The following is a 15124-nucleotide window of genomic DNA, read 5'->3' on the forward strand; positions in this document are numbered from 1 at the left end:
TTTTAACTGTCCATCATCTTTCTTTGTAAGAAATAAGAAATGAACTTTTTGTAATGGGGATAAAATGCTGTGAAATTGTGGTGAAAAAGCCCTATTTACCTTCTATCAATCCATCTATTTTCTACCGCTTGTCCCTCTCGGTGTCGCAGGGGTGGCTGGAGCCTATCCCGGCCTACACCCTGGAAAATTCACCACCTCATCGCAGGGCCAACACAGATAGACAGACAACATTCACACTCACATTCACACACTAGGGCCAATTTCTTCAATTAAATTAATAAATCGAATTAAAAAAATATAAACCAGTGGAATCAAATTAAATAATACATTTAAGAGGGTCGATTAAGCATTAAAGATGGTATAACAGCTATAAATACTACAAAAGATGGCGGAAAGCTTAAAAAGCGACAAGTTGCAGTGCCATTTTAGAGCAGTTGCAAAATCAAAATGACGCGTGGCCACACCTACAAGTTGCAATACCAATTTCTGCCTGTAAGTGTCGCAAAATCCCCACGGCGAGTAGCCATATGCATGAAGCCGCCAGCTTGACTCCCATTGGCTGAGTCTTGCTCCCAGAGGGCATTTCAACTACGTTAACAGGGTGCATTTTGATATTTTAAGGACTAATTTATTGATTGTTCAATGCAACAAACATATATTACTTGCTTGTTCGGAATATTTACTTGAAATCAAACTCAGTTAGAAGAGTAAACAACGTCAAATATACGCAACGACGTAACAACTCCCATTACCTCCTTTGTTAGCTGACTTTTGCTAGCGTTTACGAGTCATTGCATTAAAAAAAGGAAATGAATGTGTGCTTGTCTCACAAAGAAAGGGTTGTCAATTCCAAAAATAGTGCAGTTCCTCTTTGAAGTCAGATTCCAACAAATAAACAATGATGCTTGTCAATGGACACATGAAGATGGCAGGTTTCTTACTTGATCTGATGGAGGCACATGGGTTGAGAGATCTGATGGTAGTAGTCAGGGTGGTCCTTCCTGGATGGCAGCTCCAAGAACGGTTCCGAGATCAGGAGGCCCTGGTTGTTCCTTGCACCTCGTACAGCTTCGTACAGCTGGAAGATGGGGTTACTCATGTCGATGTTGGAGTTCAAACTCTCTGCCTCGGACTCCCCCTCGTCGTAGTGGACGGACCCTGAGCAGTGCAGGAAGAGACAGTAAGTCACATTACTCACGTCCGAAAAGCGCGTAGCTGTTTTGTAAGGACGTACCGGAAAGTATTCCGTCCTCGTCACTTTCATACTGAAGAGCCATGCTGATCGCTGAGAGGCGGTCGCCCTGCGCACAACGTCTATTCCTGGGAGACACAAATGTAGACTACAAGAACTTTCCACTACAATCAAATGATTCACATGTTTATCCAGCACCTGATACGAATGCTGGACTTGATTGGTTCACCATGTTCCATCTCTGACTTCTTTTGTGCAAAAACTTTTTTAATGGTGATTGCATCCTGGAACACAAATGTGCCAGTGTGTAACAAGAAAAATGTTGACCACAAATGTCCACTCTCTAACACACTCACCTTAAAGACCTGGGACCCGGGCTCGTTATAGGTTTTGGCATTTTTTACCAGTAAATCTACGTCTTTAGCCATGGAAGAGATGCTCCTGTAGTGGCCCATCTGGAAACAAATGCATGTATTGATCAGCAAAGAGGACCAATGATGATTTTCGATCTACATTTAAAACACTTCCATGTGGTATAGATCACAGGTCTTCAACAGGAGGTCTGTTATCGCCAGGGGGTCCGCAGAGGTACTAGAGGGGGGCCTTGAAATTTCAGGTTGATTAGTCTTATTTTAAATAATTTTTTCGTACACTGATTGTTTCCACCAATTTAAATGTCTTTGAATACACATTAACATTGATCAAACACACTGTATTGTAGTTTATAAATGGCAGGGGCATGGTCACCCTACTCACTGCACATTTAAAATAAAAACATTAATAAATACTTATATAAATTATATTAATGAAAGCCTTTAAAATAACTAGTGATTAGCGGCGCTATACTGTATTAATTGATTATCATAGTTTTGCACAATAAGGTAGGCTACCTTTAGAAACAGTTTAATTTAAAACAGAGTATTATACAAGATACAAAAGTGGGGCAGGGATGTTCAAACGTTTTCCACCAAAGGCTGCATATTGAAAACTGAATGCATTTGGCAGCCATTTTGAGTTTTTTTTATATTTGTGTGCTGTTTGTTTGTTAGCTTTTTTATTTTTATTTTTATTTTTTTTACAGCTTTTTGCTTTCATTCTTCTGACAATATGCTGTGGACCAACACAACTTGAGCTGTGGGACAGAAATGGCCACAGGGCCACACTAAAGTAGAGGTCCCCTCTTCATCTCTTCACCAATCTGGGGTCCTTGGCCTGGAAAACATTGAAGACCCCTGGTCTAGATAATACGTATTGGATATGCTTTTGGGTAAATTTTGCGTCCCTTTTATAACCCGTTTTGTCGGAGGCTGTCTGCAAGATGTTCAATTCTGGAGGCATTCCCAAATGAATGCAAAAGAAACCACGCCCCAACCTCTCCAAAAGTATACATTTTTATATTTTGAAAATGTACACTGTTTACACATATATCTTAAAGTCCTCACCGTTATTTTTATTCCAGACACGGTCGAAAATAAACTACATACACATTATAAAGATTCACCCCATGGTCTCTAATCGATTCAGACTAGGGCTGCACCATTTTGAGAAAAAAATAACCGTAACTGACATTTGTCTCTCCAAAATTGCGATTGCAATTGGATTTGCGATTTTTACATATAAATGCCTACAACTGCGAAAATAAAGAGTGAAGGAAGACATGTTAGTTTTAGACTGTCAATCAACATATTCTTGTCTCAAGGTGCCAAACAGAACAATATGTGATAATCCATTTTCAAAAAATATTTTTTGTCTACATCATGCACACCGATAAAAACAATAGTGTTTATAATGTAATGTAATCATAATAAATAACAATAATGCAAGTGACCATTTATAAGGATAAACACTTTTATTTCACATTACTGTATAATTGTTTACATTGTACTGTAATTGGAAGGTAAATCATCATATATAAAAAAAAATAAAAAAAAATAAAATGGGCTCTAATCTCTGTAAGCAAAAATTTAACTTAAATGAATATTGAACATTTTTAAGTGCATTTTTTTTCTAGTTGGTAAAACTAGGTTGTTTTTTTGTCACAGCATTCTCGCTTGTTTGTCTGTGTTGATGGGTTCATATTGCCCATCCGGTTTTGAAGCTGAAATTTTATCACACGACTTACGTAACTTCTCACTAGCGAGCCGCGAGTAGGGAGGCGTGAGTCCTGTGTGCAAGGCCGTGTCCACACGAACACAGACAGTTTCAAAAACGCATATTTGGGGTTAAAACAATCTCCATCCACACAAGTGTAAGTTCAAAATGTCTCTGTCTACACACAAACGCACACACCTGCTGTCATGCACATTTTGTCCAATCAGAAGCCTGAAAAAATCAGCCACAGCTGACTTGTTGGCATTACACCTCTGTAATGTTTATTTTGATATACTAGATGTACATAATGACATGTACATTATCTTTAAAACCAACCTGCACGTACACAAAGCCCTGGGAACATTATTATCTCTTTTTTTCAGTGTTTAAAGCGCACATGCACGCCTGTGCTGCTGAAACCCAACACTGTCTCATCTCGATTATTGCTCCAACATGATTTGGTTATGCTCTCCAAAAAAGATATTCAAAAGCTCCAACTTATACAAAATAAGGCTGAACGATTGGCATTGAATTGCCCACTTTGGACTAGTATTGTCAGTATGCACCACAATCTATCATGGTTATATGTTTATAAGCGCTTACTAAAAACCTGTTGGTATTTATTTATTTTTTTTACTATTCATACTACAACAAGGTCTTACACTCTAAAATATCATATGTTTGTAACAGACACATACACTCCCCTATTTTATTTACATGTTATTGTCTTGACCCCAGGAAGCTTAGTGGCAGTAGAAACTAATGGGGATCCATTTTAAACAAATAATAATAATAATAATAATAACTGGGATTTATATAGCGCTTTTCTAAGTACCCAAAGTCGCTTTACATGTAGAACCCATCAATCATTCACACCTGATGCTGGTAAGCTACTTTCATAGCCACAGCTGCCCTGGGGTAGACTGACGGAAGCGTGGCTGCAATATGCGCCAACGGCCCCTCCGACCACCACCTATCATTCATCATTCAATTCACCGGTGTGAGTGGCACCGGGGGCAAAGGGTGAAGTGTCCCGCCCAAGGACACAACGGCAGCGATTTTTGGATGGTAAGAGGCGGGGAGCGAACCTGCAACCCTCAGGTTTCTGGCACGGTTGCTCTACCCACTTCGCCATGCCGCCCCTAACATAAACAGTATGTCAACTTTTCTCTTTAATAAAGTAAAACTGTAACATTCACAAACATTTTACATTGCCGGCAACAGAATAATTTAAAATATTACAGAGTATTAGCCCAACAAATAAATGACCTGGACTGAGAAGAACCGGAATCACGATTGAGTAACAAAAGATGGTGGGACTGAGATAACGTTCAAAACATATAATTGCACCTGTTCTTGTGTTGGCAGGCAAACACTTTAAATACGCTTGTGGGAAAAAAATATATTGTAACCAAAATAATTAACGTTTAGTGAAGGACCACGGACGCCTGGAACCTGGCTGTCATTAATCGTTCATCATCAATCAAAAAGAATGCCCGCCACCCGGATATGTGCGTGCAGATAAAGATTGCCAGCCAATATCTGCACGCTGGAAAAGATTGCCCACCACCCGAATATGTGCGCGCCGAATCCGCTGATTAAAATTGCCCTGCTATATGTGCGCGACGCAGGGCGAAGGGAAAGACGGCATCGCCTACGCAAGTTACGGACGCAAAGGATTACACCAGGCTTTTAGGTTGCCCACAATATGAATTATAAACGATAAAACGTCGAATATTAGGAGTATGTGAACCATTCCTACCTTGTTTACTTCGCAGACCTCCCTAAAGTTTTGTAATTCATCAGTAATATCTAGCCTTCCATCCATTTTCTGTTGCAACTTAAAATGCGTCAAACATGTCCAAGTGTGGAGAGTGTTTTGCATATATCTGGCCTATAGTAAATGGGTTAAATGGGTGTATTTTTTAATTGCGTGGTACTATACTATTTTTATTATGTCCAAGTAGTTCAGTGGGCAGGTTGTGTGTTTTTGTATCACATGTATTATTGTTCTGTGTTGGTTTTTGAATAATTGGATCATGACTTTGAAAGATTGTCCAAATTAGAACCTACAAATAAAGTCTGTGCAAGACTTAATTGTAAGAAGCATGTGGTCAGTACAAATTGCTGTGCACTTGTCGACTGGTTGGTGATCGAATCTCTAATCTTCTACTTTGGTGACCACTGAATCAAGCATATTTTCGGTGTACCACTAGATGGAGCCCAAGTGGTACACATACCCTCCATCCATCCATCCATCCATCCATCCATTTTATACCACTTGTCCATTTCGGGGTCACATACCACAGTTTGAAAAACACTGCTTCAAATCATTCCGCCTCTGAGTGCAGTGGCCTATCAGATTTTAGACACGCCACTGCCTTGAGGTTTTTACCTCCTTGGGTGCGATAGTATTAGGAGGTATACGTACTAGTCCAGGGCAGTAATCTGTAGTTTCCGGGGTGTTCAAAGCACCTGGCTGGACGCAAATAGAGTTGACTGATTCCGGGGTTGTTTCAAAAACACCTGCCTGTGACGGATTTATACTCCAACGAGTGATATTATCGCGGTTCGGGAGATGTCTCAGCCTTTTTGGTTTTTGGTTAGATGGCAGTTTGGGCGAGTGCCAGTTAGCAGCTTTGAAAGTGATTTTAAAGAAGGAAAAAGATAAGTTGATGAGAGGGAAGTCTGTTAAAACTACAGACTAACGAATGATTAAAAGGCATGAGAATGTTGTACGTGTGGGAAAAGAAAGTGTGATAAGGGCTGAGCGCGCAAATACAAAAGAAAAAATAATGACTTGAGCATGTAATGAAGAAAAACCTAAAAAAGCTACGCTGCCCATTTTTTTTAACACACTGGCTTTTTTTTCCTTCACCACCACCCGACAAATCCCCTGACCTCTCTGACCAGTGACCACTATCTGAGGCTACAACTGGACCTTCGGGGGCCTTAGATGACAACTAGGTCTGCCGTCCGCGCCGACATCGTCAGCCGCCCGCCGAAGAATTACCCACCCCTAATGCCCATCCTACATCCTGTATAAATTCACGATGTGTACATCAAACATGTAAAGAATAAATAGAAATGGGAAGAAAACTATCAATATTCCTACAGTGTGATGACAGACAATTAAAAATAATGTGTTATTATTCAAAACTATGTGGATTAGACATTACTGTTATTTTTATATACCTTAACACAACATCAAGTTAAGTCATCATATATCCAGGAAAATAAAGCAAAATAGTAAAGAGCCAAAAATATTTTACTTAATAGCTTCTAGGTGAGGGCTGCGTGTGTCTTTTCTTTAATGGGCCCAGACAGTTGAGGAGAAGCAAAAAGAGCTGACACTAAGATTTGACTTCGAAAAAAAATACACTAACCAAATTTAAGAATGTAGACTTAGACACACTTAAATAATCGACAAGGAAAATTGCTATACACATTAGCTCAGTTACAAAGAATGGAAAAGTAAAATCTGCACCCTCTTTCTGCTGCCTGGCTTTGGTGTTGAAGCCAGTGATCATTTTAATGCCCTTCCACACACCCCGAGTATTATGCTGCTAGTGTTTTGCCTCAGCTTCCTCCTGTAGGCATCTTTACCCTCCTGCAGCTTAACTTTAAGCAGCCACAGTATCCTCTTCAATGTGTCCCTATCACCAGATTTGAATGCTGGCTTCTTTTTATTCAGCTTTAGCCGGCTGGTGATCCAGGGCTTGTTGTTTGGATAACAGTGGACAGTTTTTGTAGGGATGACAGAGTCCTCACAAAAGATAATGCACTCTGTGATGCAGTCTGTAATGCTGTCAATGTCCATTCTGTGAGGCTCACAGAGGACGTCCCAATTGGTGGTCTCAAAACAGTCCTGCAGAGCGAGACATGCCTCTTGGCTCGACTTCTGCACAGACTTTGTTGAGACAGGCAGTCTCCTCACAGCAGGAACATACTGGGGTGTTAGTAGCACCATATTGTGATCAGACATTCCCGGTGGGGCAGGGCAGTGGCACTGTATGCATCTTTAAAATTAGCATACAGTAGGTCCAGGGTTGTATTGTCCCGTGTTGTACAGTGCACAAATTGGTGGAAAGTAGGTAAGACTGAGTCCAAAGTAACATGATTAAAGTCACCACTCACCAGAAGTAAGAACAAGGGCCTCAGGGTGTTTGGCCTGTTGCCTAGCAACAGTGGTGTGTATTCTTTTATACGCAGCAGCCTCATCTGCTAGAGGGAAGTATGTACACTCCGATGAAGACGACAGAAGTAAACTCCCTTGGCAAATAATATGGTTGTATTCCCATGGCCAAAAGTTCTATGTCCGGCATACAAACACGCTCCTTTACTGTAATATGTCCAGGATTACACCACCTCTCGTTCACCAAGATGGCTAGCCCACCGCCTTTCTTCTTACTGCTCATGAGTGTGTTTCTATCCGCCCGTGAGATTGTAAAGCTGGATAAAGACACACTGTGTCTGCGTGTAGCCAAGTCTTCGCAAAGCACGACGTACTCTTTTTGAGTTTGAACGAGCCCGAACAATTAGTCCATTTTATTCGCCAAAGACCACAAGTTCCCCATGAGGACAGAGGGAACCACAGGCTTAAATTTCCTTCTCCGCTCCTTTATCTTTCTACCGGCACGGCACGCTTTTTCTGTATTCCACAGGAATGTCCGACTGTGCTCCCCAAAGCGCTAGGGGCATGGAAAGCGCAAGCAGCTCCTCGCGTGTGTAAACAAAGGGCCGGCGTTCTATCAATTTTGGTAACCCATTGCTACTGAGCATGTGCGCGCATACGCACAAATGCAAATATTTAAAATATTTTCCTTGAACAAAAAATACCCATCGAAAACAGCAGCTCCTCTTGTAGACTCCTCATCTAGACATACAGGTAAAAGCCAGTAAATTAGAATATTTTGAAAAACTTGATTTATTTCAGTAATTGCATTCAAAAGGTGTAACTTGTACATTATATTTATTCATTGCACACAGACTGATGCATTCAAATGTTTATTTCATTTAATTTTGATGATTTGAAGTGGCAACAAATGAAAATCCAAAATTCCGTGTGTCACAAAATTAGAATATTACTTAAGGCTAATACAAAAAAGGGATTTTTAGAAATGTTGGCCAACTGAAAAGTATGAAAATGAAAAATATGAGCATGTACAATACTCAATACTTGGTTGGAGCTCCTTTTGCCTCAATTACTGCGTTAATGCGGCGTGGCATGGAGTCGATGAGTTTCTGGCACTGCTCAGGTGTTATGAGAGCCCAGGTTGCTCTGATAGTGGCCTTCAACTCTTCTGTGTTTTTGGGTCTGGCATTCTGCATCTTCCTTTTCACAATACCCCACAGATTTTCTATGGGGCTAAGGTCAGGGGAGTTGGCGGGCCAATTTAGAACAGAAATACCATGGTCCGTAAACCAGGCACGGGTAGATTTTGCGCTGTGTGCAGGCGCCAAGTCCTGTTGGAACTTGAAATCTCCATCTCCATAGAGCAGGTCAGCAGCAGGAAGCATGAAGTGCTCTAAAACTTGCTGGTAGACGGCTGCGTTGACCCTGGATCTCAGGAAACAGAGTGGACCGACACCAGCAGATGACATGGCACCCCAAACCATCACCCAACCATGCAAATTTTGCATTTCCTTTGGAAATCGAGGTCCCAGAGTCTGGAGGAAGACAGGAGAGGCACAGGATCCACGTTGCCTGAAGTCTAGTGTAAAGTTTCCACCATCAGTGATGGTTTGGGGTGCCATGTCATCTGCTGGTGTCGGTCCACTCTGTTTCCTGAGATCCAGGGTCAACGCAGCCGTCTACCAGCAAGTTTTAGAGCACTTCATGCTTCCTGCTGCTGACCTGCTCTATGGAGATGGAGATTTCAAGTTCCAACAGGACTTGGCGCCTGCACACAGCGCAAAATCTACCCGTGCCTGGTTTACGGACCATGGTATTTCTGTTCTAAATTGGCCCGCCAACTCCCCTGACCTTAGCCCCATAGAAAATCTGTGGGGTATTGTGAAAAGGAAGATGCAGAATGCCAGACCCAAAAACGCAGAAGAGTTGAAGGCCACTATCAGAGCAACCTGGGCTCTCATAACACCTGAGCAGTGCCAGAAACTCATCGACTCTATGCCACGCCGCATTAACGCAGTAATTGAGGCAAAAGGAGCTCCAACCAAGTATTGAGTATTGTACATGCTCATATTTTTCATTTTCATACTTTTCAGTTGGCCAACATTTCTAAAAATCCCTTTTTTGTATTAGCCTTAAGTAATATTCTAATTTTGTGACACACGGAATTTTGGATTTTCATTTGTTGCCACTTCAAATCATCAAAATTAAATGAAATAAACATTTGAATGCATCAGTCTGTGTGCAATGAATAAATATAATGTACAAGTTACACCTTTTGAATGCAATTACTGAAATAAATCAAGTTTTTCAAAATATTCCAATTTACTGGCTTTTACCTGTACTCCACAAGTAAGTAGTCATCTTAAATTATATTGCATTCATTGTATCTTCTACAGGCACATTTTCATTTTAACCTCCATTTAAACAGGAATATTAATATTGTAGATAATTACAGCTTGAGGTAGTTCACATTGTATATTAACCCACAGTAACCAGGGAGACAAATACAGCGTTAGGAAGTTCACAAATCGACTTTTAGAAACGTATTGATGTTGCTAAAAAGTAAACCTGGCGAAAACATAAACTCATTGAAGAAGGAAATAATTGCAATTCTACAGTTGGAGCGTTATTTGATATCCAAATCGGCGTGCCGAAAATTAAAGTTGCATTTTTTTTATTTGGCTGCGTAATTCAATAGACCCCACTATCAAGTTACGCAACTGGTTGCTTTTTTTGAGGAAGCTGATAAATTTCGACAGAACACTGGCCCCTCAATTGAGCACAGATAAAAAACAAAACGGCATGAAAAAAAAAGAGAAGTAACGTAAATACACAAAAACATCCAAGACCCATTATCAGTGGTTGATTGAAAAAGATAAGTGATACAAAAAAAAGAAAAAAAAGTTGAGAACACCAGGAATAAAGTAAAAATGAAGAAAGTCTCAGGAGCTACTGTGATCTGCTGCCACTCTTTCAGGCGCGAGATGTATTTATATTTTTGCATGTTCTGTGACTGCATATTGTTAAAGTTAATGGCTAATAGACAAATACAAATAATTATTAAGTTGTATCATGAGTCTAGCTAACAGTATAGGGTTAAAAATAATGTTTCAATTGTTTCATCAGACTTATAGCTAACAGTAGACAGATACAGATAGCGTGAAGATTTTTTCATTAGTCTTATAGCTAATAGTATAGTAATTCTCAATCCCCGTGGCCCCCCTGACCTCCCTTAACAGGTGAGTGGGATTACTCCTCCCTTTCTCCGCCTGGGATGCAGGACTGATCACCCTGAGTATCATTGTGCTCCTGGTTGTGTTTCCATTAATTGCTTTTGAACAACAATCGATCAAATCACCTGAGGGTGCAAATCTAAATCTTACTCCTAAACATTTCCAAGCGAGCCCTTCGTTTGATTATTGTTAGCCTTCCTACTTTGGGTACGAAAGGGGCATGTACCCTTGTTTCTTTTATTATGCCAATACAGATTTACAAGATAGATCCAAGCCGCCCACTGCAAGCCACTCTGACAGCCAGACAGCTCATTCCTGCTTGAAGTGTCACAACTCATCACAACGACCGCCACAACTACAAAAACTACCTTCCCGGGGTGTCAGGTGTACCTACAGAGTTCTCACCCTCAACGCGTTTATCTGCAAGGATCACCAAACAAAAGACTGGGGTTTTCAACATTAACAACAACAGCTGCAACGGCCACTGGAGTACACTGTTAGCATACATTATTAGCTGGCACACAACAGACGTGAGTGCTCTGTTTACGAGGCCATAGATCAGGGGTGTCCAAACTTTTTCCACTGAGGGCCGCACACGGAAAAATTAAAGAATGCGGGGGCCATTTTGATATTTTTCATTTTCAAACCATAACAAAATATATGGATTTTGTTTGTTTTTTACCTTTAGGGCTCCCGGGACCATAAAGGGTCTAAGTCAGGGGTCTCAAACTCAATTTACCTGGGGGCCACTGGATGCAAAAACTGGGTGAGGCTGAGCCGCAAGAAAAGTTTGCTTAAAAAAATCTAACATGCACTTTTTAATGAATTCACTCTCTTTGAATGGCTATCCCGCCCTAGCAGTATATTTGCCAACCCTCCCGATTTTTCCGGGAGACTCCTGAATTTCAGTGCCCCTCCCGACAATCTCCCGGGGTAACTATTCTCCCGAATTTGTCCCGATTTTCACCCGGACAACAATATTAAGGGCGTGCCGTGATAGCACTGCCTTTAACGTCCTCTACAACCAGTCGTCGCATCCGCTTTTTCACCATTCAAACAGGGTGCCGGCCCAGTCACATGTTGTATGAGGCTTCTGCAGACACACGTACAGTAAGTGACTGCAAGACATACTTGATCAAGAGCCATACAGGTCACACTGAGGGTGGCCGTATAAACAACTTTAACACCGTTACTAATATGCGCCACACTGTGAACCAACACCAAACAAGAATGACAAACACATTTCGGGAGAACATCCACACCGTAACACAACATAAACACAACAGAACAATTACCCAGGACACCTTGCAGCCCTAACTCTTCCGGGCTACATTATACACCCCCGCTACCACCAAACCCCCCCCCCCCCCCCCCACCCACCTCAACCGACGCACGGGGGGGGGGGTTTGGTGGTAGCGGGGGTGTATAATGTAGCCCGGAAGAGTTAGGGCTGCAAGGTGTCCTGGGTAATTGTTCTGTTGTGTTTATGTTGTGTTACGGTGCGGATGTTCTCCCGAAATGTGTTTGTCATTCTTGTTTGGTGTGGGTTCACAGTGTGGCGTATATTTGTAACAGTGTTAAAGTTGTTTATACGGCCACCCTCAGTGTGACCTGTGTGGCTGTTGATCAAGTATGTCTTGCAGTCGCTTACGTGTGTCTGCAGAAGCCTCTTACAACATGTAACTGGGCTGGCACGCTGTTTGTACAGGTTGTAGAGGGCGCTAAAGGCAGTGCCATCACGGCACACCCTTAATATTGTTGTTTGGGTGAAAATTGGCAGACATTCGAGAGAATGGTTGCCCTGAAATTCGGGAGTCTCCCGGAAAAATCGGGAGGGTTGGCAAGTATGACGCTGTCAAGCGCCATTCATATAAAACTCGCACTAACATAACATTTTCATATTAAGGTGCGGTCCGCAAAATAACCAGGGGTTAAGGTGCGGGCCGCAAAATAACCAGGGGTCTCAGACACGCGGCCCACGGGCCGCGTGTCTAAGACCCCTGGTCTAAGTCATTAAAATGTTAAAAACAAGTCAAATTATTATAATTTTTTTTAATTTAACGCTTACAGTAAATCTCTACAGTATATCAACTTCAGGTTAAAATAAAGTTAAAAAACCCCAAAAAGGTTTTATGCCTTTTCTGTCAAAGACAACTTATTTTTTTATAATAAAACTGAGATATGCAGTATTTCCCCCACTGCCCAAAGCATTCAGAAAGCAATGTTTGATGTGAAGTAAATAGAGCCTTAAAAAGATCAATACTGCAGGACACTATTGATTTTAATTCATTATTATTTTTGAGTAATCACAGTGAAAAGATCAATAAAATCCCATTAAATATATTTGGGATTCAAAAGGTGCCCCACTCATAAAGTGATACATTTTTATTAGTTTTTTGTTTTTTACTTTCAACACTTAAGTTACGAGATCAACTTCAGATATATCTGTCGATTTTACGTTTGAACTATTATTTTGTTTGTTTTATGCTCTTTTGCAAAGAAAACGTTGATGTGTTTGTATGGCAACCACACAATATATACAATATTTTCCACATAAAACATTTTAAAGTGAAATATTTGAAATAATTGGAGCTTTGAATAGGTCAATAATTCATTATAACATTGATTTTTTTTTTTTTTGAGCAATGGCAAAAAAATAAAGATAGACAAAAGAAAAAAAACAGCTTGCATGGCAGCTTTGTGTCAACATTGCAACTTTTTCTAGTTAGATTTCACCTCATTCCACTTTTTTAAATGTTTTTTTTTTCATTTTTGAAATAGCATTTCCAGAATGTATGGCGGGCCGGTAAACAATTAGCTGCGGGCCGAAATGGCCCCCGGGCCACACTTTGGACAACCCTGCCATAGATGAACGCTTTAATAGGTCATAGAAGAGCCAAGCCACATGGGAAAACACACACTTGTGGCTGAAACATCCATCTAGTCGCCCACTTTCTGGTGACCTTGAGGAAAATCCTCGCCCCCTGTTCAACATGTCTGACCATGACCGACAAACTCACACTTGGATCTCTTGGCTTAGTATCAGGTGTCCAATGTGTGCACTCCTGCTCATCAGACAGTGCATCTCATTCATCAGCATGTTTCCCTTGCTGTGGTTCGAATGTCAACCGACACGTGAACGAAACGCTACATCCATTCCCAAACAACAACAGAAACAAACAGTATAAATACTCACGACAGATAAATACTGTATATTATATGGGGGTGGGGATGCTTGTTTGGTCGCCACAGTATTAATCGCACTAATATCAGCTGTGGCCATCTTTGTTTTTTGAGGCTGCTATGTTGTCCAATGTGGCAGGACTTTATGTCTGCGCGTCATCAAGCACGTTTCAGGTTGCTATGTCCTTATTCCAACTACAGACTGATCATACACCGAATTAGGCCCCAACAACCAGCATGAGTCAGACGACTCTGACTCCAAATCTGGCTTTCCTGATTTGTTCACTAGGCCTAATTGCTTTGATTCAGATTCTAATTTAAACGACCCGTATGGGGGCGCCATTTTCTACCGCTTGTCCCTTTTGGGGTGGCTGGGGTACTGGAGCCTATCCCAGCGGCATTCGGCAGAAGGTGGGGTACACCATGGACAGGGCCAACACAGATAAACAACATTCACACTCATATTCACACACTAGGGCCATTTTAGTGTACATGTCGCACATTGGTGTGACTATGCAAATGCGACGATTATATGAAAACAATACTTTATCCTATATTTTTTGTGTTTCCACTCAGCCTGAAGCAGACTGAGAGCTTGACTGAATGTCCTAATACAGGGGTGTCAAACTTGTTTTTATTGAGGGCCACACCGCAGTCATGGCTGCCATTAGAGGGCCGCTTGTAACAGTAAATAATTAATTAATTTAAATATTTTAAAAAAAATGTACGTAAAGAGTAAAAAAAATCTGTGGATTTTACCACTGTTTTTATAGAAAAAACTGGCAGCTTAGTTGCCAGACTTTTACTGTAAAATAAATGGTGTTTTTTTTAATTATTATTATTTTTACAACATATTACTGTAAATAGAAATACAGTACCACTGTCTAATTTCATTTTAGCAACTCGGCTGCCAGTTTTTTACAATAATAAAATGTGGTACCATAAAATCATCAACTGTGGATTTTACAGTAAAAAAAAACAACTGACAGTCCAGTCGACAGAATTTTACTGTAAAAAAACTAACATTGGTCGTTTTTTTCAACTTACAGTAATATGCTGTAAAAACTCCCTAAATTTTACAGTAAAATCTATTTTTAATTTTTATAGTGTACAATTTGATGGATAACTTGCTTCGAAATCTTAAGTTAAGCAGATATTTAAGTATTTATTTGGATTTTGAGCAAAAAAGTTAGATAATATAATATTTGTTGCAATATTGGACACTATTTTTCCCTGTCAAACTAGAAAAAAAACCTAGTACCTTTAGTAGGAAAATAAGAAAGTAAAGAA

The 15124-nt window shown here is 40.6% G+C and overlaps 1 protein-coding gene across 2 annotated transcripts in view; it reads right to left on the reverse strand.

Annotated features, from left to right (window-relative positions):
- Nucleotides 1–15124, reverse strand: part of LOC133578236 (protein polybromo-1-like) — a 79869-nt gene that overhangs the window by 44497 nt on the left and 20248 nt on the right. For both annotated transcript variants that reach the window (XM_061932490.2, XM_061932491.2), the window contains exons 8-11: nt 1549–1647; nt 1391–1476; nt 1235–1320; nt 942–1158 (exon numbers count right to left, since the gene is read on the reverse strand). In XM_061932490.2, coding sequence (XP_061788474.2) covers nt 942–1158; nt 1235–1320; nt 1391–1476; nt 1549–1647 — 488 coding nt within the window. The remainder of the gene's footprint in view (nt 1–941; nt 1159–1234; nt 1321–1390; nt 1477–1548; nt 1648–15124) is intronic.

This window comes from Nerophis lumbriciformis, linkage group LG38, assembly GCF_033978685.3.
Source record: "Nerophis lumbriciformis linkage group LG38, RoL_Nlum_v2.1, whole genome shotgun sequence".
Taxonomy (NCBI): domain Eukaryota; kingdom Metazoa; phylum Chordata; class Actinopteri; order Syngnathiformes; family Syngnathidae; genus Nerophis; species Nerophis lumbriciformis.